We start from the raw sequence: 26,668 nt of genomic DNA, 5'->3' as shown, positions 1-26,668 counted from the left end.
AAGTAGGGGAGATTCCAAGAAAACAGTGAGCTTAAAACATTTGCTGCTATGAAAGGAGAGACCTGTCTCAGTAATTTAAGAGAGGAAGGAAAAGAAAATAGTGAGTGAGGTTTTGAGCTGGTAAGACTGACTGGGTGGCATTCCTCAATAACACTCAGATTTATATATTAATATATTAATATACATATTATTTATATGATTTATGCATTCCTCAATAACAGGCTTCATTTTTGTTTGTTTTTTTGAGTGAACAATGGTGTCCTCCCTCTTTTCTTGAACAATGGGGATACAATATTATAGCTCATGTTTTGTGAAAACTATCAAAGTAGCACATCTATCCCAAAGAGCTGACCTTTACCAGGGCTGGCTACAGACACAAGCACTGTGAGCCTGAGCCCCAAAGAGCCACCACAATCCAGGTGGATTCAGTATCGTGTTTTCTGTCACTACCCATTCTTCCTTCTGCCAGGACAGTGCCTGTTCCCATGCCCCTCTCTGATGCATAACATGATCCAATGTCCTGTTGCTCTCCTGCCATTGCACCCTTCAGTGTCTACCCCATCCCAAGGGCTTTGTGATATTCTTGCATTTCCATTCTTCCCAGAGACACAGGATTTTACTCCATGCCCTTCTGTTTGTTTTCAGTGCTCCTCACGTGCTCTTCAACGCTTTCTTCAGCAGTGGCTCATTTAAGACATGGTGTTGAGTTACTGCCACCAGAAGGGGTGGTTCTGCTCCCTCCATAGCCATTCTCCTTGGCATCACCCTTGTCAAGCCCTTTGGTGAGTCAGTTTGAGAGAGTATTTTTCTGTTGGATTAACAAGTTGGATCAGCTCACCAAGTGGTTTGATGTGGTGTAAGAGGGTGTGGACCAGGAGGGCCAGGAGTCAGGGAGGGAAAAGCAGGACCACCCAAGTCAGAATAGTAAGCTGATTCAGTCATGGCATATAACTTCACTCTCATTTTCTTATTATGTAGCTCAACACATTTCCACTTTCTCTCTTCTCTGACTGAAGAGAAGCTTTTCATTTTGAAACTGTATTGAGGGAATCAGCAGACCCAAACTGGAGGGTGTTCTGTACCAAGACAGGATAATGGCTAGCATCACCTGATACTGCTATCTAAGGATGCGAGGAGAGGTGTTTCAGGCTATTGACGGTGCAAACAGCATACCATCAGATTTTATGTTTTTGTTTGTTTCTTTGTTTTTCTTTTCAAGTTTCAGTGGTTGAAAGGTTCTATCTGTTGATGATAATAGTTACTGATATTTTAGAACTGAACAAACATTGTATTAAAACTTGTGATATTGATGCATATTCATTATGATAGTGTTCTCTGTCCTCTTATTCTTCTGTGCTAACAAGCTCAACCCTCTGTGAAGATACTCTTTGACTTATGCCAGGGTAAGGTATTGCATCATGTTTTAAAGCACATCCCAAGCAACTTATACCAAGAACAGATATTTACTAAACCAGGAATGCTAATAGTGGATATACAATAATTTAAATTCCCGTATTACAAAAATTGTTTTCTCCTCCCTGCATGATCTAAACTGACACTATTCATGTTATCTCTTTCAATGGGCATTTGGATGGCACAATGCTATTCATGAATCCACTCAAACCCACTGGAATTGTACACTGGAAAGCTTTGACAAAGCAGCACTGAAATATTAAGTCCTGGACAATTAAGCTTACAAGTATTTCATGCAAGCACACAGCTGATTTTGTATTATCAACATCCTTGTTTTGTGTTCAGAATATATATATATATATATAAAATATATTTATTAATATATATATATAATTGTATAGATAGTATGTGCTACAGAGCTGTAATTAGTGCTGGGTTGTGATTGAGACTTGCTATCATTCTGCATCAGTTTGTCACTGTTAGAGTCACCTTGCTCATCCAGTCAGCTAATTAGTGTCTTAGAGAAAAGGTGGCATTTATTGGTGCTAGAAGAAATGGCCTTTCATTTTTATGCAGAAGCAAAAAGCAGGTCAAGAAGCAACTTGCTACTTCTTCATCCACTTACAGTGCAAGGAAAGATGATAATGCTTATCTTGTCAGAAGGTGGATTTCACTTTTTTTCTTCCTTTCCTGTTGTATTAGGCTTATATTTTCTCCCTGGAATTATTCTCTCTTTTTTGTTGTTGTTTTGGGTGTGTTTTGCTGTTTGTTCTTTTGTTTGTATCAGGGTGTATGTGTGTACCCTCAGATTGTTAGTAATGCTGGGACCATGTTCAGGAGTTTTCATTAAAAAGCAGATTCCTAAAAAGGATTTCTCCTTTAGATTAGAGCTTCCTTACTGTGTGATTGACTTCTGATTGGAGGGGATAGGCAGACGATAGAGGAAGACGCTGTCCTCACCTATTTACCAAATTGTTGAAATGATTGTTGAAGTTTCTGTGGGAGGCAACACTCCTCCCTTTGTGCAAACACATCCTCCAATAAAGACCATGTGCTGTGGGCAAAAGTAGTCAAGGGCTTGCTTTCTTTTTCTTTTTTGTTTTTTTTTCCTAATAAACAGAGACTTACTAGTTTGTGAGGCTGAACATAGCTAGCTGATATATGCACGCAGACTGTTTTTGTGGATATGCCCATCCTGTGAACCCAGTCTGACTCCTACCTTATTTTAGCTACAGCTACAGCCATTTATACACTATTTTAAAGCATATTCTGTATTTAACTTGTGACATGAATAAAAGAAATGCTGAATCCTATCTTTGCAACATGCAGCAGTGCATTTGTTAATGGAACCTTTTTTTTTATTTAAAAATATCAGCCTCAGTCTTTTAAGGAAAAACCACAGCACAAAGCTAAAAACAGTTTTTCCTCTCTATTATCTTAAGATAGCATTGAATCACTAGGACAAAAATCAATTGAGAATATGGGTTCATGGTAGAGAACCTGCACCAAGCATGACAGGAAGAAAAGTTTTCAGAGGTTCATGAATACCAATGCATAACATCAAACACATGCCTGGTGCACGACATACTGTACTGCAAAGCTTTTGTGATTGTTAGATGCTGGGCAAAGCTCTAAAGCAGGGTGCAAGCATGTTTCCCTTTGTAAACCTTCAGAACAGCTAGATGTGAGGTCTTCCAGGAAACTCTCTGGAAACTTTCATCTAGCCTCAATGCTCTATAAATAGAGGAGGTCTTCATCCCTGAGGAGGTTTTGCAATGTGGTTGTGTAGGGGAGTGCTGAGCTCCAATGGAGGCAGAGAAAGCAGAGTTATGGAGCAGTGTGGTGGGACCAGGAAAGGGGAACGGGATCTTCTCCATTGTGAGATGAAGTGTGAGGACAGGTTGAGAGGAGAATAATTAAGATGTAAGGCTCTTCCCAAAAATGCCTGTGGAGGGAGAAATTCCTTTAGATGCTATTCAGAAACTATTGCCAGCAGTGTGGAAAATGCAGCCACGGTGACCGTCAGCTGCAAATGACAAAAAAAGATACCTGCCTCAATCAGTCAAGAAACACTCCTGAAGAGGGGATCTTTCCCTCCCCACCACAAATGAAGAAATGGTTTCACTGGGACCAGTGAATACAGCAATACATGCTGTAAGAAATGCTGTAGTTTACCACAAAGAAATTACTCAATTTTTCTGATGGGCTGTAATGAGTGTGATAATATGTGACAGAGTTATCACAAACATAACAGAGCAAAACACTTGGAATTTTGTTTCTAAAAAATATGTGAATATAGAAGTGTAACGGGTGACTGATAAAGAAGCTAGAAGATTCTGACATAATACTCTCCCTTTTCATTAATGTAGGTCCCTTGATTGTGACAGAAAATTTAAAAGCACTGTCTTCCAAAATATAGCTACAGTGTATTTTCCAAGATTTAGCTACAGTTTAAATATGGAGGGGAAATTGTCTTTGAGTAAACTTTCATGTATTATTTTCAAAAGGAATAACTTTAAAAAATGAGATAGAAAAAGGAAAAATTTGCTCTGACTTCTGATAGCTCAGCCTCATGGCAATATCAAAGTATTGTATGTACTATACATTTGAAAGAGGCACATTCCATTACTTGTTTGGTTACTTCTGGGGGAAAAAAATGAAAATATAAAAATAAGGCTTAATTTTGGCTAAGCTCAGTAATTTGGAGACAATATTCTGTCTACAGAAGAATGGAAAAATGAAAGCAAACTATTTTCCTGCTTACAGACTGGATATTGAACACTGGGCTATAGATAAGTTATTGTTTGATCTCAAAGACCTTTGATAGGCAATCTTTAAATGTTTTTCTTCTTGTCAGCAGAGTTTCAGAGTTAAGAGAAATCTTTATTTTGTTGATGCAAAAACAATATAGATATAGTAATAATATAGGAAAACTGAGCAATTACCCTATCATTCCTCTGCCTTCCTGAAAGGAGGCTACAATTCTACAAAAAAACTACAATTTCTTTAAAAAAGTTTACAATGTCTTAATCTTTTTAAAGGTAAGCGAGATGTGTTTTCTGTACCAGAACAGTGCTTACTTCTTTCAGTGTGCTGAGGTTTTATGGTAGAATTTTAAGACCAGACCTGAAATGGTCTAGAATACATGATACAAAGTGCTAATTGTAAGGTAAATTACAAGCAGAAAAACCTCACAAAACCAAAACTGATGACAAATCACTTGGTCATGCTTGGCTTCTAAGTAATCGGGACAAAATGTACAAATGGGAGATTTCTAACAGTGTCATGCATTAGCTCCCAAAAACTTCCCTTTGCTTTTTTATTCCAGTGAGCAAAGTCATCCTCTCCTATCCTAGCCTGCTGCAACTGAATCGTCTTCTGCAGTCTCAAAGGCCACAATGGAAAGAGTTTCTTCATGTAAACAAGCCTGTTCACACACACAAGAGAGAAGTAGTCACTCTAATGTTGGTATAATCTCTCTGAGCAGCTTCTCAGACTCCCTAAGGCTGTACTCTTGAAGTCTTGCACTCATAGCTGAGATGTGACCAGTGATTTTAAGAATATTTTGTTAACATTTTGCTAAGTACTGAAATACTGAAATTGTTCATAAATTGGTCTGGCTGCGTGCTGTGTTGCTTTTAGAGTGTCTGAGAAAGAAGGGAGAGGCTTGTTTTCAAGTGGTTTATTGACTATTAAACTCATAGCTAGAATAAAAGCAGCAGTAAATAACCTGATCTTTGTGTTACAACAGTGCACAGTCTCACCTTCTCCCTTCTTGCATCGTATTTCCTATCTAGGTCACTGTGCAGTGCAAGGCTGTTGATTTACCAGATAATGTTTCCACACATAGCCCCAGACATGGTGATGACAGGTTTTCAGACTGTTTATGCAAATCTCTAGTGTCTTGAGCGTACTCCTGGCACAAGTTTTGTCTTCCTCCTTGCTGGTTTGGTGCCTGGTATGGCTTGCCCAGCCTTATGGATGGCGCTGGCTATACTGACATCTAAACAGCTTTGTAGATAAAGCCATCTTGCTGTCAGCCTGTTAAACACAGATTCCGTCACTACCCTGCAACTTCTGTGTAATTAAATGTTCTGCTAGGCATACTTTGGCTTAATGAGTTTTATGAGTCATGGTGGCAAAGAGAAAAGAGAGTCCCCAAAAACAAGAATGGGCACAAACACCCTTCTGATAATTATCTTATTTAGAGAGTAAGGTTCTTGCTTGTACAGAGAATTCAACACCAGGTGTCCTTGGATTTCTTGTCAGAGAATCTCACACTGATGTCTGCTAAGGGTCCCAGAGAAAGTGATTTTTCAGTTCTGAATTACATAAAGCAGTAGTACTGGTACTTGCAAGAAAGTGGTTTGTTTGTGGCATCTTGATTTGAGAGTGCTTGAGAAGGAAGGAAGAGGTGAGAACTTGCAAATTCTGTGCTCTCATAAGCTCAACCCCAAACCCATCTACACCACAGGACATGTATTACACGTAGGAGGAGAGCGTTTCTGGGCCCCAGTAGTCAAGATCTGAGCGTTTAAAGCATCACTAAAACCATTTCTCACTAGCTGCAAGCAACTAAGGGCATAAAAATTGCTGGCGGGAGAAGGCAATTCAGCAGCATCACACTCTTGTGTGCTGAGGTAGAGGGAATGCACCCTGCACGGCCAGGACCATCCACAATCCCTGCTTTCACACCCTATTGTTCCAGAGAGAGGGACTGTGCCCCTGGCAGTGTGTGCAGGGTGGTGTGGCCCTGCTTGACCTCAGCTGGACCTCAATGGAACCTTCACCTTGACTGCCAGTTGGGGGAAGAGGCAGTCAAGGAGCATGTAGGGATGAAAAAGTGTTGGGCACATCTGGAATTCCTCTAACCAGACTCACCCTCTTGGTGTAGCTTGCACTGTGAACACAAGCCGAAGTCAGCTCCTGGGTGCATGGGGCACATCAGCGCAGAGGTGCCTAAGTCAGTCTGTAAACCCCAGGTCTGTCGGCTGAGAAGATTACCACTCACCCCAGGCACACACACACACCCCTCCAGCTTTCCTTGACCTATTTACTAGCATTGAACTAGATACCAGCAGACCTTGTGCTTCAGCTGCCTGAGCTAGCCTGGCTCACTTTGATTCCAGAAGACCAGGGGAAGCATGTACAAACAGTTTTGCTGACAAACCTGGGAGGGTCATGGTGGTTCAGAGGAGAATGTTAACAGCCAGGGTGGGATTGGATTGAGCTACTGATACTTGAACAGCGGCTGGGAGAAGACTTGAGTCTCCAGCCTGGTTGGGTCCATGTGGCTGCTTGCAGGCTGTGGTTGCAGACAGGCTATGACTGCACAAGCAGGGCTTTGAGAAGAGCTGTTCCCTCCCTTCCTTTCCCCATGCTGCCCCAGGGGGTGCTGCAGCTGCCCCAGCAGCCTGCCTGCCCCTCCCGTGGCTCCCTTGTCTCTCTTGGGACTGAGCCTGGTGTGCTCACACAGGGACTGCTCACGCTGAGCCGGCTCGTGTCCAGTACTTGCCGCAGCACACAGCACAAATGACAGGGCTCTGTGCTGTTCCCCAGATGGGACAAGGATCAGCCTCTGCTGCACCCCCTCTGCTTAGCTTGTCCTTTCACCTTAAGCTCTTCATCTATCTGGGTCCTGTTGCAAATGCTGAACTAAACCCTTAATACCCCTGAGCAGAGATGGAGGGTTAAATAAGATGAAAGATTAGAGTATCTTAGCAGGATGTATGCTTAAATAAGGGTCCTGGGTCTGTAACTAAAGTCTAAAATGCCCCCAGGCAGCTGGCTACACCCGGATGGTACCAAGGCTTGCTAAGCAGCTGCCTGTGTGAGCTGCTGGTGCCTTTTCATAGTCAGATCTGCTGCTGTCTGTTCAAGACCAGGACACCAACTTCGTTTGGTGCACATCCTAACCCAGGGCAAGAGAGAGTGACACATGAAATACTTTGCAAAACCCTGCAAACCTGAGACAGATGTCTGACCTGCAGAGTGGGATTCACACAGCCTGTTCCTCCAGACACAGAGTTCTTTGCTTCTCACTTTTTCAGTCCTGCAGGCACTTTGAGGTAGCCACCAAAGCACACGCTTGAGGTGCTGGCAGAAGAGAGAGGCCTGTGCAAGCAGGAAACATGGTCTGTATATGAGAAGCATGGGAGGTCTGGCATACAGCACCTTCACTTTGTACATCCCAGAAAAAATGAAAAAACAGTAAATGAAGCTGTCTGCTTGTTTTGGCTCTGGGGATTGGAGGTTGAAACTAAGTAGTGTGAATTAGTATAATTTAATTTTCATTACTGTCTTTTATAAGCTCTAAAGTTCTGCATCTCATCTGACTTAAAATCTTTATGGGCTTCATTTTTGATCTCTTTTTGGATGTTGATATATCCATGCTATTTTTAGTCTTGCAGACTATTTTTGGGTAATATCTACAAGATACAGTCTATTTTTTTAGCCAGCCTGGTAGCCCAAATTGTGCCAGACTCTCCTCTTATACCTTGATTGCTGCAACATCCTTTCTCTGGTTGTGAGACACACACTCATTGACCCTGCAGCTGCATACACATTCACAGGGCTGCAACAAAAGTTGTTTTCCTTGCTTGCTCTTTTGTCACCCCTTTCCACTGACCTTCTTACCTCAGTAAGAGAAGAATTCAACCCAACTTATACAAGTCCATTTATATTGTGGCTGATGGTATTTCTTGATACGTGCAGATGGGCTTCTTTGCGCTCTTTGCACGTGTGCAATGGGTGGAGTGACATTGCTGTGCCCCAGGTTGCCGCAGGAAGGAGCACACCCCTTGGGCCTCTCTGCAAATGAGCTGCAGGCCATTGAATCACTGGCAATGGCTGTTTGTTTCCAGCACCACCTTTCCTGGTGTCCCAAGGCCCCGTTGCTGTTGCATCAAGGATATGCATTACTCCTGTCATGGGCAGGAGAGTGAGGAGCCCTGGGGAAAGCCAGCTATAAGGTGCCGGAATAGCCCTGACAGCCCCAGAGCAAATTCCTCCCACCCACAGCCTAATTGCTGTGAACTCCAAGTTGCCTCAAGAAACAGGTTGTCAGGGGGAGGCTTTAGGAGAAAGGGCCTGTTTTTCATTATTCTAATCCATAATGGGCCACTTGGAAGCAATCTGCAAATTCAGGTACCCCAAAACTCCTTCTTCCCTTTTAGATCCTACGTAGACTCTTTGTCCTTCATCAGCTCTCCCATCTCTGCTGGGATGTGTGAATTATCTCTGAGGCTTATTTTAAGGAACACTACTGTACTTATCTGGAGTTTTCCTAAGGTGTGTTACATACATGGGGAAAAATTGTAAAGCTGCTCTCTGCAAGCACAGATTGAATTTTACTGATTTTAAGCCATCAAAAGCACTGGCTTATCTTTCCTTAAACCATCTGCAGTCAAACTGGCAATGGCAAATCTGTGGGTGTCCCACTGCTACTTGGGCTGGCCAGGCATTGATACTGCAGGGCTACTGTGCTTCTAAGTGAGGATGACATAAAGTGGTATCACATCCTGCTTGAGTTCTTTGCATGCTGCAAACAAGATTAACTTGTATCTTAGAAATGAAAATAGACATATACAGGCTATAAGTTCATGCAGACGTTTATACAGATTGCTTAGGAAATGAAGATCCCAACCTTGATAAAAATAACGAAAGAAGATATTCTAGATTATTTTGGTGAGTTCTGTTCTCTTACTGTCACACAGAATTTACCTTGTGGGCTATTGTAGGGCATCAATCTATTTTGTTTTAAGATAGTAGTTTTTTTCTTCCCCAACCAAATCATAATATTTGCATTATACAAAATGTCTAAAATGGTTTGGACATTTTAGCTTGTCTGTGCTAGAAAAAGATACTGTTACAACAATGCAGAAGTAATTATTCCCGCCTATTATGCAGACAGTGTAAAGACATTTCATAATGGAACAGCAACTCCCAAGTAAAAACTGGAAGAAATTAAGTGGTATAAGTCACCTCTCTATCATCCAGAGAAGGGGTTTTGCCAGCATAAATGAGTTTTGTTTACAAAAACTCACACTTCTTACTGCAATTATTATACTAGGAAAACTTGTAGATCCAGACTGCCTTCAAAAATATGACTGCAGCAGCCACCAATATCCTGAGGACTTGTTACACTGAAGTCTGTCCAGTTGTAACTCTTGATTTCATTGAAGGTTATTCCAAAAGTGAATTCGTCTCTCTGGAATGGATTCCCTTTCATAACAGGAACATAAAATGCTCTTCTAATACAATCACATATTCCATGAAATATATAAAAAGGGGTTTTTTTCTGTTTGTTTTGTTTTTTTGTTTTTTTTATGGTGGGGGAAGAGACTGTGCACTGTAATCATTTCTGTATTGTAATTCTTCCTCTCCAGTAAATATTCAACCTCCCACCAGCATGCTGCTCTCCTTTTTTTGCAGGCTTGTGAGATTTTTACAGCTCCAGGTGACCTCTTTTTCCCCTCCTAGATAGCGCAGCTCAGCCTCACAGCCAACACCACAGCTAACCAGTACTTTTTTTAGCTTGATAAATATATCTGTGTGAAGGCATTGTGTGGCGTGTGTGAATCCAAGTGGGGCCAAGGTGCGAGCTGGGCAGCACGCAGCCCAGGGCTGAGGCAGCTCTGTGCCAGGCAGGAGGAACTCTGTCCCTCCCGGCACGTAAGCAGGGGGAGCCTGCAGCACATAGGGTACAGCCATGTAAATCCCTCTCAGCTACATGATTTCCCAGCCCCACATTTTAGTTTCCACCCAGCGTTCAGGTGCCTCATATTGGATGTGCCAGGTTACCTGTGGATGGGTGGCTTGGGCACTTGGCCCCATACTCAGCCTGTGCTCCTCTTTATCTGGGTTCTCCTATCTGCTCTGCTATATTATGGCTTTTCTAAGACTGACAGAGAAGCAAAAGCACCATCTTCCCCCCACCAGGAGAAATGAAGCTGTTTCTGGCAGCAAGACATGGGGAATGCTCACTTAAGTTGGCTGTCACTGGTGGCAAAGTAAGCAGCTGGAATGGTGGTGGCTTTCCTAGCTAATTTAGATAGAGTTTGGGAAGCTGGAATGGGAGGATACAAAGTATTGCCCTGCTCCCACCTCTGCTATTTTCACCTCCTGCGATGGTGTTATGACACCATACCCAAATCATCAAGATCTTCTGTCAGCTCCCTCTAACAGTTTGACCATTTCTATGTTTTCTTGAGTTGTAAGAGCCAGTCCCAGTCCTGGCCTTTTATCCTTGGAGTGGCAAAAGTCAATTTTTGCCAGTTCAGCTGGGGAGCCAAGAGAAATGGCTTTGGCCAGTCAGACCCAACCAGGTGCCCTGAAGTGCAACATTCCCTTGGTCTGCTCTACCAAGCACCACACAAGGGGTTGACATGTTTTGGCACCATCACTTATGATCAACACAGATCTATTTCATTTTATATTGTAGCAGCCTAGGAAAGTGCAGATAGTCAGTGGCTGGACCTCATCTTAAACTCATTTAATTCAGGCCTTTGCACTTGTCAGTAAACAGTTTTGCATGCAGCCAAGTAATGCCCAGACACCATAGGTGATATGGCATCTATATGCAGTTTCATGTGGTTCTAGCTTTGACTGTCATTGCTGTTTCCTCTCGTGTTTGGAATGCTTTTTAGAGATGGTGCTTCCTTGCCAGGGTGTATGTAGCTCCATAGGATCAATGGTGAGGAAAGCCTGTTTCACAGGCTGGCTTCTGGCAAGTGTTCACATGTGGTCGGCTCAGACCTGACTTTGCACCAAATGTGACTCAGAGCGTGTCCCTCACTGCACTGGGCAGGGTGTAGGCATGTGCATCTGGGCAAAGCAGGTGCAAACCTCTGTGTCCTGGGATGTCCTGGCCATTCATATGTGCAAATGGCCCTCCTCAGGTACCAGGGGATGTATCCCTTGGAGTGCTTTACCTCCCTGAAAAATCATTCCTTGGGCTTCCTTTCACTCCAGTGCTTGGGTAAGGGGAGTATGCTTTAACATGTCAGGTTGAAAACTTCAAGTGGTTTAGGAGTTGCTTCACATGCAGCTCAGCTGTCACAGCTCAGCAGTAGCTGCCTTGAGGGGAAGGGGAGAGTGGGAACTGAAGCGCAGACACCCTACAGCTGTAGGACTCCACCTGTGCGGCCCTGCCTTTGGCTGTTTTTGTAAAACAGTGCAAAGTTTATGCATTTCAGTATCTGCCCTGTGCACATATTCCTGATTTGTTAAAAACCTGCTGGTTATTCCCCTTCGTCTGTTGCACAAAATTACAGTTTATCCTAATTTGGTGTTTGGAAAAATCTTGTTACTCAAATTACATTAGCAGAAGGTGAAAGTAAGAGAGGAGGAAACAAGGACAAATGCACATGTTCCATTCAGGTAGATAACTTGTTCTTTTCCTATGGAACAAATGTGGATGTTTTTCTTACTTAAAAAAAAAAGAAAAAAGGAAAAAATAGGCAAAAAAACCCAACCACCAGCCATGCCCTGATCTCTGGCTGGCTACCAGCTTCAGCTACACCAGACATACCCATCTGTATGCACGTAGCTGAGTGATGCCCTCCCAGAGCAGGGCACATTCCAGGGACTCGGCTCTTTGGGATTAACTGTCTCTTTCATCAGCTTGGCTTGGACTACTGTTGCTGTTGATCATGCAATGTAAATCTTTCTGAGAAAGACTCTCAGGCTATTGATTACAAAACACAGCCATTTTGACAATCACTACACAGGATTCAACCCTGTGGTGGTGTTGTGGGCTGTTGTTACCAGAGATAGCAACTGTGTTATTGATCACAGCCAAATATGAAAATATGCATCCTTTGCACTGCACAGTGTTGAATATCTAGTGAAGCAAGATGAAAATTATCATTTATGTCATTTGGGGAAAAGAGCTCTGCCAGAATGTGGGTGGATGTACTTTATCTAACATCCTATCTAACATTAGCAGCTGAGAGCAGCAAGCAGGAGAATTACAACACTCCTGCTTGTGAAACATCATGCGAGAAGCAGAAGGGTGTGGGTTTGTCCACACCTCATTTTAGGTGTCTAAATGAAGCACCAATGTCAGGAGCAAAGTTGTCCTGGGCACTTCCTCAGAGAGAGACGTGGTTAAGATTTTAGGAGGGATAAATTGCTTTCTGCAGACACCTCCCTCTCTCTTGGCCACAGAAGACCACAGAGAACTGTACTGCTCACCTCCTCACTGGCTGCATTGAGGGAGCAGGGTGGCAGAAACACTGCCTGAAGGGAAGATACTGGTATTTGTTTGGGGCCTCTCCTAAGGAAGGGAAGAGGGACATTCTGAATGATTGGCTCAGGATTCCTCTGGCAGGGGGGACAGCCAGCAGTAGTCAGCATGTACAGAAGATCCTGTTATCTCCTGCCCTGAGGTGTGCTCTAGAGGAAGGTTGTGCTGGGACAGTCCCTATGAAGCAAGAACCTCCTGTGATGCCAACCCGAAGCTCTGCTGATTTGCACTAGGATGAAAATAGCCCTCAAAGGTTTCACACTAGTGAAAGGTCAGTCAGACTGGGACATCAGGGCCAACATTTAAAGGAGTGGGTGAAATGGCTATTTTTCTGTCAGTGTGCTGGAGCTCGCCTCTAAAGATAGACTGCTGAACTATTTATTGTGAAATTTGTCTGTCCCATCTGCCTAGGAACAGGTTTACCTCTGAATGCTATCACCATTGGAGTAGGTACTGGGCAGTTTTGAGAAGCCTTGGGCCCAGGCCAGGATTGTACTGTGGTAACAGAAACTTAAAACAGCCCTGTCCCATATTTCCTGCCTTCCACAAGCTTGCTCACAGTGTTCTCTGTTAATGCCTTCTCTGAAAACTGGCAAGATCCCCTTCTCAAAGCCCAGGGGACTCCTGTGTTCCAGCAGGGCTGACATTCACATGAGCTGCAACTATGGGCAAGTTCTGTGCAACTTCTTGATGCCAGCATGTGCAAAGGAAAAGTCAGCTTTAACCTTTCCAGCAGACCCTGCTTTCCTGGGGTGCACTACTTCATCTAGCTGCAGAAAGCCTCTGCCAGCAAGGAGGGAGAGCAGAGGCAGGGTGGCTTCAAGCAGTATTTGGAAAAGTTCCAGTTCTTGCAAGGTCAGTACAATGCTGAATAAAAAAGGTGTGTGGTTTAGTAAACCTGGCATGGCCAGTAATGACAAAGTGACAAAGGGCATTTTCCTCATGGTCAGACTCAAGGTTGGGAAGGAGGGGTGGGTGCAGCTGCATGTCAGAGCAGTGGTGGTCAAAGTGTGCATCACTGTGATCACATATAAAGCCAGTCCCCAAGAGATGATCAATGGCTTTGGGGAATCTAAGGTGCTCCAGATGAGTTGGTACAATTGACAGAGCTTACAGTCCTATTGCCTGACCCTCACTCTCCTCTGCCCTTTCTTCCAAGAAGGTTTTGTAGTCCAAAAATATGAAAGAGCATTCTGTGTTGTTCTTCAGCATTTGACTGTCTGCTGTAGTCAACATGCTGTTTTTAAAGTAGTGGGGTCCAGAAAAGATTACATTAAACTTTTCAAAATACACATTTCTTTCCCCAATGGGGAAAGGCCCTATGGATGTTTATCCATAACATGAATAATCAACAGTAACTGTGTGCCCCCCTTCCTTCTCCTCTCCCCAGGAGCCTGTGTGCCCCTCTCTTTTGACTGCAGTAGTGTGTGTGTTTTGGACAGAGCAGGTGCTGGCTCAGGCAGGTCCCCACAGACACATGTGCTGCCACAGCCAACAACAGGGCACGCTGCAGTGCTGGGGCAGAGAGCAGTGCAGTGGCAGGGGCAGAAACTGCACAGGGGTTCAGCAACCTGCCTGCCCCAGAGCCTGCTTGTTTCCTGTTGCCGTGCTGGAGGAAGCACCTGGACTGGAGAAATGAGCTGTTTAACTGCTGCCTAAGATCAAAATGAAGAACATCTCTGGAAAACTGGCAGCTGGAGAAATATAAGAGGATTTTGTATTTTTACACTACTGTGAGAAAAGGGAGTGACCTTCCCTGAGGGCTGGGAGACAGAGGCTCATAGATTTGCCTCTCAAGTCTGTGCAACCAGTGAGACACCTGCTTGTGTAAGACCAGAGTTGAGGAACACCTTCCTGGGACACCACCAGCAACTGCTGTGAGGACAGGAGCAGGAACAGGGATGGAAATTAGTTTCTTGGAGCACTGGCCTAGGTCACTGCAGGCAGCCATGTGGCAGAGGTTCTTTGGAAACTAAAGACACCTCATACTGAAAACCAGCAACATTTGCTGCTGTCTTCTTCTATGGGTAGCCTTTTTGGTCATGCCTCTGGTAACTAGGAACTGTCCTCTCATTTCAAGACTTAGTCAAATATTGCTTGCAGTCAAATATTTTTGAGTCAGATTGTCCTTCAAGTTGGACAGTTTGACTTTTTCCCTTCTCTCCCCCCACAGTGTTTATGGTGAGAAATCAAAAGCTCTCTCATCTTTTGCTTTGCTGAAGTTCTTCCAATAGCTTATAGAATAGGCTGTCTATTCCCTGTAATGTTCCTGGATATGTCTTCACAGCACTTGTTCCAGTTTGAGTGCTTTCTGAAAATAGATCTAACTGGAATGGTATACAATATTCCAGATGAAGTTTCTCTAGTGTCTTTTCCACAATGCTATTAGAATAATTTCTACTGCTTTTCTGTCTGATTTTTACTACACCATTTGACTCTACTTGTATAATTTCATCTTGGAGAGATTTCTGCCTATGATATCCATAACTTTTTGCATACCAGCAACACCCTCCAGCTGCCTACTGTTGACAGATTTCATCACATATCAGTCATGTTTCACAACACGCCTGTTTCTTTTTTTTTAATATCTAAACTGTTGGTAAAAATACTGAAAGTCCTTAGACTGGTACTTGTGGAACTCCCTCATCCCAGCACAGCACCTTTCCAACACAACTTGTCTTCTTCCTTTAAGGCAGTTCCTCACTGCTTTACAGTTTGCTGACTAATCTCCATCTTCTCCAGTTCGCCTTTTAATCATCAAAGTTGTGGCACTGAATCAAATGCTTTGCTGAAGTCCAATAGTTGAGACAGACCATGTTACCTCTGCCTAAAGAGGGATTGAGTTAATCACATCTAAGAAAGGTAATTGCTTCATTTGGCATGATGTAGTTTTAAAAGACCCATCTTGCATCTTAGCCTGTTTCATTACAGACAATTTGTAGTTATTCATTCTCTAAATTTGTTCTAAAGCTCTTGATATGCAGCTAGTGGATAATTGGGTGAGGACATGCTCCATACACTTTCTTGTGAATCAGATGCAGGATTTTTGTGCGGCAGATCTAAATATGCTATACCTACTTGTGCTTTCATCAGCTTTTAACATGGTGTGGTTTTAACTCTTATTAGTCAGGTGAGTTCTTGCTCATGAAGGTGTGGACAGATTCACTGACCCTATTCAGGACTGTCCATACAGGCTTTATGTGTTTTCATGCATTTTATGCTTTAGTTCTCAGGTTGTGCACTGTGTGAATGTTTTGTGCCTTCAGGCTTTTGGGAGAATGGGTTGTAAAAATTTGTAAAGAGTTGCTTAGCTGAATGTTGAATATAAAAGTAGTGTTTGAAAAGGCAGAGCAAAACAGCCAGGGTAAATACAATTTCTCCTTGGAGTCACTCATGTTTTTTGACAGCTGCAGTGCAGCAGGAGCAACTCAATGTCATGGGAACACGGGAATTTGTTTTCATCAGAGTTGCTTTCCCTGCCAAGCTGGCAGCAGCTATGGATGAAACCTTAACAGGGAAACACTTTCATACTGTGCTCTCCACGAATGACTAAGTGACAGACTAGTGAGTGACCTTCACCTTCTGATCTTCTTCCATCATCTCACTGCCCTTGTTGTGGTTTGAGATTATTTTTTTTTAATTTTCTGCTTACTAAGATGCTGGATGGCAGTGAACACAGGGATGCCTAAGGATTTGTACATTGCAAGGGCAGAAAAGATGAGAAAAACAAGTATTGTGTAATGCTCAGTTTTCCAGCTCAACAAAGCTGAGGTTTCCTTCAAACCTCAAGATGTTTCCTAGAACCATTCTGAGGGTCATCCCCACAGCCTGCTCTGAGGTGTGGGATATTCTGGAAGAAGTTAGTTTTTAGCTTTGATCCTGAATCAAGCCTCTGTCATTTATGGGCCAAACTTCTCTATGAGTTAGGTGATCCACTGTGTTTTGTCCACCACAGGGAGGGGAGAGAGATTCCTTGAGGTTAAGCGTGTAACTTAACAGCCCTAGAGGAACACAACCCAAGATAAGAGTTAGAGGGGATGCTGATGGCCAGCCCAGTGATAGTGTTTGTTTTTGCAAGTGTTGGAGGGTGTGTTCCCCAGACATGTGAAGAAACAGCAAAGAAAATACCTGTTTGAAAGGGTGAAAGGGAGGTCAGTGAGATGAGCATTACAATTATTTGCTAGTATGGGCCCCCTCAATGTTCTCTATATACACTAGGATATAAGCACTAATAATCTGGAAAGAGATAGCCATGACCCTGTGGATTTAGAAATACACTGAAATACTCTCTGCTTTTTAAATCTATTTCAAAATTCTTGCAAACAGACTAAAATTTCCCTGCCATAGATAATTTCTGGGATGGTCAAAGCACAGTAATTCATGTTTTGAAGTCTGCTGTGTATTTGTATTTGAGATATTGCTGTCATATATCTGGTTTAATCTACTTCTCATGCTGCCACGTACATAGAGCAGATGTCTGTCATCACTGACCAGTTTTGTCCCAGACCAGTCCCCTGAAGATGTTCAAGCTGCTGACTTGCAATATTGCTGCTTTAGTCATTATTGGGTTTCCTCCTGCTCCTCAGGGTCACCGTCTCTTCTTTCCTCTTCATGTTGAAACAGGGCTTGTTGAAGGACCTGGTTATCAGGCACTCTCAAAACATGGCCAAGGTCAGTCTGTTTTCTCCACTGTACTGTTTGTACAGCTGTGGGTAATCACGCAGGCTCTGAAATCTCAGCATTCCTTTGGCTCTCTGGCTGCTTTATGATCACTGTCCCCCCGCAGGCATCCACATTGAAAGCACTTTGATTTCTGGGGAATAGACGTGTTCTTCCAAGTCTTCAACTTGTACAGGTGTATGTGTAATGTATATTTAATAAGAGTGGCTCAAAACGGCTTACAGGGAAGCTTAGCATTGATACTGATGACTTCCACATGGGATGTATTCTTGTCATGGGAACAAAGAAAGTATTTCACCCATTTTGATATCATGTTCTTGGACCAGTGAGTAGAGATACACATGTCATGTATAGGTATCCTCAAAAGACCTGTGCTCCAAGCCTACCCTGTTTTGTTTATTACCCTTACATAGCCTGTGATAAACTTAAAAACCACTAATAGAGGCATTTAAAAGTCATTAGGATTAATGTTTCAGTTATTACAGTTTTCTCAACAAGTATTGATTCTCTGGGGTTTGTTAGAATAGGTGGATTTTCCTGGAGGACAGAAAATAAAAATGTCATGCTGACTTTTTACAGGCGATTTTTTTTTAATATAAATGCATACAAAACCATTATTAATTTGCACTCTGTGGCCTTCACACTGTGAGAAAACTATAAAATGTTCAGTCTGTAATGAATACAGTTTTAATATGATTTCAGTTTTCTAGGTCAGAGCTGATCATACAGCACAGCACTCAGGAAGAGCAGGGCCTGAATTTTGGAGACACCTGTTGAAGTAACAACCTGTGGCCAAGTCACAGCGTTGGCATATGTATGAAAGTTTCCATGGAGAGGTTTTCAGTCCTCAGTGTCTTCAAGGTCATCACCCATGGTACAAAATGGTATTGTTAGATTACTACCTTTTCTCCAGCTTGTTTTGAATGAGGTCTGTAACCCAAAGGTTTGTAACACAAGTGTACTTCCTCTACTCATCTTTCATTTTTTGTTTTGATGCATCTGTGTCAAAACCCTTGCCTGAGACCAAGCACAAAAATTCTGGTTTCTGTGCCTGGACCAACACAGATTTACCTTTCTGCAGAGTATGAGAAGACTTACAAGCCCCCTGTGGCACGGGGGCAGCAGACAAAGCCTATTAGTGTGATGCCAAAACATTGTTCCAGAGCACCTGGGTATGAAAAGGCAGAATTAACTCTGTGTTAGCATTTAAACAGACGGGTGAAACCTGCCAGTACTGGTCACTTCACCCACTCAGCAGAAGAAACTTGGATGAAAGTAGCCACTAGGTGTGGGAAGGTGAAAAGCTATGTAGGAAAGTAGATAGAAGACCACCAACACACTCTGAAGCAAAGGCTTCTTCCATACAAGTCTGTAACTGGCACTCCCTCTTCTTGACCCCTCATATTATGGCCAGCTTAACTAATCCCAGTTCAAAAGGCAAATGGCCATTCTCTGTGATCAAACTGGTAATGTATCAGTCTCCTTTCTCTTCCTCATCACGTCTGGAAGGTCCCATGCATCAGACAGTATTCTTCTTCCCCTTCCCTATCAGCATCAAAATTCCTGGGCACTGGGCTCACTTCTCCCTTCCTTACCAGCCTTGAAGGTCTCAGACACGCAGGTTGTGATGACACCATCACAAAACAGGGAGGTGTGGCAGAACACGGAGCACTGTCTATAAAATCAAGCACTTATGAGACCAAAGTGGGATTTAGACTACAGTTGCCGCTGGATTGCAAACCCCGTGATCTCCCAGTGGTCAGGGATACTTCCGCCATCATCTGCTTCCCCCAAGTTCTGAGTGATTCATATTTTTCCACAAGTTTTTATTCTATATTATGATTATTATGTTGATACTGCAAGCCAAGTATTAAGAGCATGCTGCAGAGCATCCAGGTGATTAGGAACTGTAAACCAACCTGTGACACAAATTTTGTGCTAAGTTATCTAGAAAATTGTGATATACTGATTCTAATTATAAAAATCCTATTCCATTCTGGTCACAGAATTTTATGCTATGCCAATCATAAAATTCTGTTTAAAAAAAAGAAAGCTTTAATTATAATTACAACTTTGTGTCATCATCCTTCTACCCTACTGTGCTGGGTGACAAAACAGCTTTCAGGTTAAAACCTTTTATGGCCCATCTGGGATTAAATCACTTACAAGAAGCTGCATACAAATACCTGGTGCAAATGTAGCTATTTTTTCAGCAAGGGGAAGGAGTTATTCTGGTGTAAGTATATCAAATAACTCATTCTCCAGTCTAATAAAAAGCAACAGATGGCTCCTCAGCTCTGCATTGTGGAAAGGATCTACTAAGTGGAAAGGCCAACCACAGAAAAAATGGAGTCTGATGAAGTTACAGAAGGTCCCTGAGACCAGCAGTACCAACAGAGCCTATGCTCAGGGGGCACTTAATCTCCATTTCCCCCTTATAATCACCATAGACTCTCCACATGCACCAGCTGCTAATGTTAGTGTTACAAAAGCCAGAGGGTTTTTCACTGAAGCATGTAGGAGGTGTTTAGTTTGTTTCTTTATCCTGCAGAACAAGGGGAGCTTCTTGTTGGGGTTTGGAGTCTGTCACTGGGAGTGGTTAATGTGAGGTGTGCAGGATAGCTTATGCAGGGAAGGTTCCCCTAACCTGTCATTTCTTGTGTGGGTGTGTTTTGCCCTGGAGCAACCTTAACTGCTTTTTTAACAGAACTTTTTGGTGGGAATTGTTAGGAAAGCATTTCTCTAACTAGCTAAGCCTTGCTGTGTTATTTTGGCCCTACCTATACCACAGCATAAAATATTCTGTACATTGGGAATTCTCAAGACTTGATACTCATCTCAATGGCACCCAATTTAAAGATAATTATTCCTGATTTACATAGGCATGAATAAGGGTTTTCCATATAAAATATAATATATTGCCTTGCCTTTCTCAGATGTAGACACAAAGGCCGTTCTGAGATTGCTTCTCATAGAGAGTTAAGTGCAGATGAATCAGATTAACTCCTTTGCCAAGAGCCATTACTTGCAAACTGCAGCATTGGACAGGACCAAGAGGGTGAAGGAGAATATGTATTTGGCACTGCAGTGCAGGGGTACAGGGGGTCCTGAGGGCTGTAGGAACTGAAAAGCATCTGAGATTCTTTAAGGTTCATATAGTCCAGATGAAAGACCTAGGCATGCATACCAAAACCAACCAACCAAACAAAAAAAAAAAAAAAAAAACAAGCAAATTCTGCTGTTATGTAATTGGATTTGCCTTTTCTGATGAAAGCCACACCCTTGGGTTCCCTCATTTTTCTGACTCCCAAAGCTGAAGGAAACATTTTAGGTTTTTTTTGCTTGCAGCTCTTATTCCACCAGCATCTTTTCCAAAATGACAACACATTATAACTTTAGCTCTTACATTTTCTCTGTCCTGCCTCCATGCTGTTGCAGAAAAGCCCAGCATTTAATCGACCAAGCCGATTTAGAGCAGCTAGGAATACAAATTTCAGTTAGACTTTGCAAGGGGCTCAGACACAGATCAGGGCATGGGAGAGATGAAGGAGAAAGGTTAATTTCTGCATTTCACTTCTACTGTATTAAGGGTGTTGGTGTTGATGCAAAATAAAGATATTCTCACCTTGAATTCCTCCAAAGCAATTCTTTTATGTGGTTGCCTCAGTAGAATGAAATCTTTATGAAATAGCCAGCACACCCACCCAGACATAAGCCAGGCACTAACTGTTCATGTTTAGAAACAAACTTTCCCCATGGGTACATTATTCACAGCCGGTCACTTGCCAGTTTTCCTTTGGAAGATATAAACTAAACATTAGGAATAAAGGCAATGCATAGTCTGGTCTCTCTATTTTTTTTTTCCAGATGGATGTTGCAGCAAATCTGTGGGTTCTCTCTGTCCTTTTTTCCACTCACTCGTTTACAAGTCTACTAAATAGATGCTGCATTCCTTAAGCCTTCCTGCTGATCCACCCAAAGGCTGCACCATGGTGTATTAGCACTAGGTTCCTGAAATCACAAATTCTACCAGCAGAAAAAATATTCACAGCTTTCAAACCTTATTCCAGGAAATGAGGAAATCATCCTCCTGATCCATCCTGCCACTGCTGTGGGCATCTCTGTTGCCTGAGAAACATAACAGGTTGTTTCTATAACAACTAGAGACCAGCTGACCTCCTGCTTCCTTTCGTCAACCAGCTGTGAAACTCCTCGGTCATGGAATAGTCTCAAATTGAACATCTGACCCCAGTTTATGCAATTCCCCTGTGACTGTTTCATAAGCTTTTTGTCACTTCACTTCACTCAATTGTTTGTGGAAAGCATTCGCAGTTACCCTGGCTAATGGGAACGTTTTGGTGTGACGCTTGCCCTGTGGCTAAGCCCTCCATCTCCAAGGCAACCTCACAATCCTGCTCTAAGAGTACTATGCCATGTCATGAGATAAAATGAAACCCAAAAGGATGTGCCAGGATAATTCCAGACCTAACTATCCATAGTGCTATTCTACTTTAGCAGAAACTTTAGGAGACATTCCCAGGCTGGTTATTTAAACATGGGAGGGTACCACAAAGATAGCATTTGTCTCTAAAGCTATACAAGCCACACAGGGGCATGAGGAGCTACACCATGAGCTCTGCCTGGGATCCCAAGGATCTTAAACAGTTTCCACAGAGCTACATCGTAATGATTGAGGGTGGTAAGAAATGGTAATTTCATGTGTCTGACAAATCACCTGGGTCCTGCCTCTGTGCAGATCCTTTACTTGAAGCTATAGGTGTTGAAGCAGCCTCACTAGTGTGGTTCTTGAGTTGGACCCACCACACTCCTCTGTCTGCCCTTCACATAGTTCAGCTGAGTCAGTGTTAAACTCAGGCTTTTATATAGTAAAGGAAGGATTCTTTTCCTGCTCCCTTGAGTCCCATTTCAAGGTGGTCTCTGCTGATACCACTGCAGAGGACAGGAATCCTCACTGACAGACATTGTGTAGGAGCGTAACTGAAGCAGGTCATTGCTCAAAGCAGCAGACTTCAGGGATAAAATGAATGGAGAAGTTCCAACCCTCTACAGTGGTTGTTTTCAGTTGGATTCCCTACTCAGAAGGGCTCAGATCCTGTCTGGTCTATGCACTCGTGCACTGCCCTCACAACCCTGAGTTTTGGAAAACACATCTTTCCCATGTGAAAGCTCTGTCTTAGGATTTGGAGCACAGTTGCGTGCAACCCATACACAACATCTTAGTGTGACCTTAAGTCTCTGAGAAAACCTTGTTGGTGTGTTGTTAGCTTGTTTGGGGGTTTTGCCCTGCCCTAAATCCTCACAACTCCTTTCTCCTACCAATTCCTCCTTTAAAATATTGCTATTCCACCTTCACACTTGTGGAGGTGCAGGTGCCATTCTCTTTAGGCATAAAGAACACAAAACTGTAAGAAGAAGGGAAAAGGTTTAAATATCAGCTAGAAAAACCAAAAAGTATTGCAACTAACCTGTTACCAAAGTGGTTTAACACTGCCACATTTAAGTGGATTGTTTCAGAAGAAAAACCCCAACCAGTTCTTTTTCACAGCAACATCCCACTGATGTCAAACAAGTTGAGTATCTCGGTGCACGTGCAAAGTGTCACTAAATACAACAGAAATTAGCTGAAGACCTGACCTTCACTTCTTACAATTGGCTGAAAATTCTCCACTGCTGGGAAGCATTCAAAAGCAAGCACTCTTTCCACTCTCCTGCGACATCAATATAACCAAAACAACTCTGCTTTTTGTCCAAAGAGCTGCCAAGAACAGGGAAATAGCAGAGTTTAAAAAAAAAAAAAAAAAAAAGTACATGTTCCAATAACAGTTTTGTACATCTTCTAAAACAAAAGGCTGTGCCTGAATGTGTGCAGCGATAACACTGACACAAATCATTTCATGTCCTGATTTTGCCCCATAGAAAGCAGAAATCTCCTGTGCAGCTGCTAGGGCAGCAGTCAAGCTGTTGCACAACTCAATATGCAGATCAGGCCTGAGGAAGTTCTGCCGGGATCCTCTTTGTCCTCTGTTTTTCAAGTGTGATTGAAATATGTTTTCTCAGATTAGGAAATTGGAGAAAGGTATTGTGTTACACTTCTGAATAATTTTGAACACTGCATGACAGTCATGTGTTCTCAATAGTTGAAAACACCAGGTTTGAGCAACTCTGGCTTGGCTGAGTGGAGACTTTAGAGCTCACTGTCAAAGTTTTGCTCCTCTGCTATCTGTGTTAGGTGATTTACTGTCCTCCTGAATCTGTTGACAGATGTACCTGATATTCAAGTTTGTCAAAAGCTGTCTCTGTTTATTTGTTAAATGCAAAAGACCTGATACTGGGCTAATGTCCCTGCTCTTCCAGAGCTCCCAAAGGCTGGGCTCTGCTAACTTTGGCCTCTGAAGCATTTGCATTTCACAGCTGGGCTTATCTGGTTTCTAGTAAGGTGCAAGTTCCACCCAAAAATTTTTTCTTACTCAGGATGTTTATAATCACTCCTGGAGGCTCTTTCCCTCTGTCAAATCAGATCGACCAGTTGACCAACAGATTAAAAAATTATTAAGGGTGGGGAGGAAGGACAGGCACACACGCACACCCACACACAAAGGCTGCAAGCACTCCGCCTTTGTGCTCTTATGAGCTTTGTTTCCTTGGGAATCCAGCTACTAAAATAGGCAACAGCTGTGACAAGAAATGAGATCTAACAGCAGAGCAGCAAGACTGATGATTTGCAAACCTTTTGGGTTGGGGATTTACAAGACACATCCCTATTTAAAACACGTTGGAGGAATGCATCGGATCCATGTGTAAGGAAGTGTGAATCTAGAGGGCAAGCAGACTTATTGTACCTCATCATCATAAGTGAAGCATCATCAAGTGCCCTCTGTGCTGGGAAATATTTACAGTGTGCAGTCCTGCAGAGTCTTCTGAAAACACTCACACTACATCTCCAGTAGACGAAACATAATTTTTACCAGGCCTGACTAAACATAAGATGCAAATAACCTGGGTTTGGGAATTTGCCTCCTCTGTACCAGCAGCTACATCTGCTGCCTCTCAGATTTCTTTTCCTGGTGTCAGGTGGCTTCATTATCAGTTCTTTTTTGGTGTACAGTTAGTGTCTCCAGTTTCCAGACTCTGTCTCGGTGTAAGTTTGTCATCCTCCCTGGCCTCCTTCTCCTGGCACACCAGGTGGACGGGCACCTGGCGCTGCGCTGGGAGTGTGCTCCCATTCACCTTGCCTGGAAGGAAAGCACCTGGATCCTGACATGCCAGAGAGGAAAGCGGCACTCAGGAGACAGGACTAGACAGGCAGTAAGCAGAGGACACAGTCTCAAGCTGTGCCAGGGAAGGTTTAGGCTGGATTAGAGGAGGAATTTATTCACAGAAAGAACGTCACGATTGGACATTGGGATGGGCTCCCCGGGAAGGTGCTGGAGTCTCCATCCCTTGGAGTGTTTAAGACTGGACGTGGCACTCAGTGCCATGGTCTGGTTGACGCGGTGGCGTTCAGCCATAGGTTGGACTCGATGATCTCAGAAGTATTTTTTAACCCAACTGATTCTGTGGAAGCACTGTAGTCCTGATATGTCAGGGAAGAAAGAGGCAGTAAGGAGACAGTCGGGGGTGAGGGGAAGGCGACATGACAACCGCTTTGTGCGTGTCCGGGCTGAGGAGTGTCGGTGGATTTCAGCGGGTCCAAGCCGAGGTTGCCCAGGTGGCGGGATACAGCGGGCACGCAACCCCAGAGCTCCCGCGGCCCCAGTCCTCCCGCGCCGCCGCCCCGCCCGGCACTACATGTCCCGTCGTGCCGCGGGCGCCGAGGCCCCACGACGGGGTCGCACACTAGCTGCCCACGGAGCCGCCTTCTCGGAGGCACGGCCCGACCTCCGCGCTGCCCCGATATCACGGCAGCAACGTCCGATTCCCGCTCCTCTCCTCCACTGCTCCGCACCGCGCCTCCCGCACCGCGGGCGGCGCGCCGGGCTCCTTCTGCCTGTGTGGCGTTTCGCCGTCAGGCACCCGCGGGGCGCCCCGCCATGGCGCCGGTAGGGCGGGGGCGGCGGGGCCCTGGCGGCGCGCGGGGCGGCTGCGGGTTGCCGCGGGGACGCTGCGCGGCGGCGGCAGCGGGATGAGCGGCAAGGAAGGTGATGTCTCCTTCCCTCCCCTCTCCTCCCCTCCCCTCTCTTTCCCTCCCCTTCCCTTCCTTTCCCACCCTCAGGAGATCGAGGCGTGAGGAGCTGGAGCCGGCGGAAGCGGGGGAAGGCCCTGCGGCTCGGAGGGGCCGGGGGCGCGGAGCCTCTGCCGTGCCGAGCGGTTCCCTTCGGCTGTGTCGTAAAACTCGCACGGAGAGAGGCCGCTCCTTCACGGGTGTCCCTGACCTTCCCTTCGTGGGTGCCCTGCCTTCCCCTTGCGGCTGTACGGGTGCGCCAGGGAACGTAGCTATGGGGATCTGCATCCTTGGGGATGGAAAAGCAGATGCCACAGAGGGAAGCTGAGTGTGTGAGGCCTGTAAAGCACTTGTGCTAAGTATTCAGGATAGTGTGTGTATATATATGTGTGTGTCTAAATTCTTAGATATATAACATAATATTTATGTGAAATACATATTTTTCACAGCTTGCTCTGCCGCCTGTGTGTTGGTTTAGCCCTGGCAGTCGCAGAATCAGAGTCACAGAAAGAGTCAGGCTGGAAGGGACCACAGGGGGACATCTGTTCCAAGCTCCCTGCTCAGGCAGGGTCGTCCTGGCATAGGATTGTGTCCAGGTGGTTCTTAAACATCTCCACTGAGGGAGACTCCACAACCTCTCAGGACAGCCTGTTCCAGTGCTCAGTCGCCTGCACAGTAATTTTCTCCCTCGTATTCAGGAAGAATGGAACTTCCTGAGCATTGGTCTCTGCCTGTTGCCTCTTGTCCTGTTGCATGGCACCACTGAGAATCAAACAAACCTCCCCTCAGCACTCTTCCAGGAGGTGCATTAATGTTTTAAACTGCTATAGGATAAACAAAACCCTGAATTCATGTCCAACAGAAAAGAAGGAAAAAATTATTTTCAGTTTCCTCTTTAAGAAAGTAGCTACACCCACTTATAGTTTTGGTTTGGAATAATAAACAATTAAGCGGAAACGTTTTAAAATCCAGTGTTCCCTTGGTTCTTCTTTTAAGGAAGTTGAGAGAACTCCATGTATTCAAAAGGTATGCCTGTATTCAAGTTTGCCAAATTTTGGGCTCTGTTAGGAACAGTGTCCAGCTGTCACCAAAAGGAGGGATAGAGAGGGAGGAATGCTTGACACATGGGTTACACAATGGTTTAG

General features: G+C 44.0%; 1 protein-coding gene across 2 annotated transcripts in view; it reads left to right on the top strand.

Moving 5' to 3' along the window:
• Nucleotides 1–26,668, top strand: part of TSNAX (translin associated factor X) — a 56,508-nt gene that overhangs the window by 5,178 nt on the left and 24,662 nt on the right. The window contains exon 1 of one of the 2 annotated variants that reach the window (XM_058834016.1): nt 25,375–25,500. The exons of the other annotated variant lie outside the window; for it this stretch is intronic. Coding sequence (XP_058689999.1) covers nt 25,485–25,500 — 16 coding nt within the window. The 5' untranslated portion in view covers nt 25,375–25,484. Of the gene's footprint in view, nt 1–25,374; nt 25,501–26,668 lie in introns of those variants that run through there. 2 annotated transcript variants of the gene reach the window in all.

Source organism: Poecile atricapillus, chromosome 3 (assembly GCF_030490865.1).
Source record: "Poecile atricapillus isolate bPoeAtr1 chromosome 3, bPoeAtr1.hap1, whole genome shotgun sequence".
In the NCBI taxonomy this organism is placed as follows: Eukaryota; Metazoa; Chordata; class Aves; order Passeriformes; family Paridae; genus Poecile; species Poecile atricapillus.
This window is presented reverse-complemented; position numbering and strand designations above follow the sequence as displayed.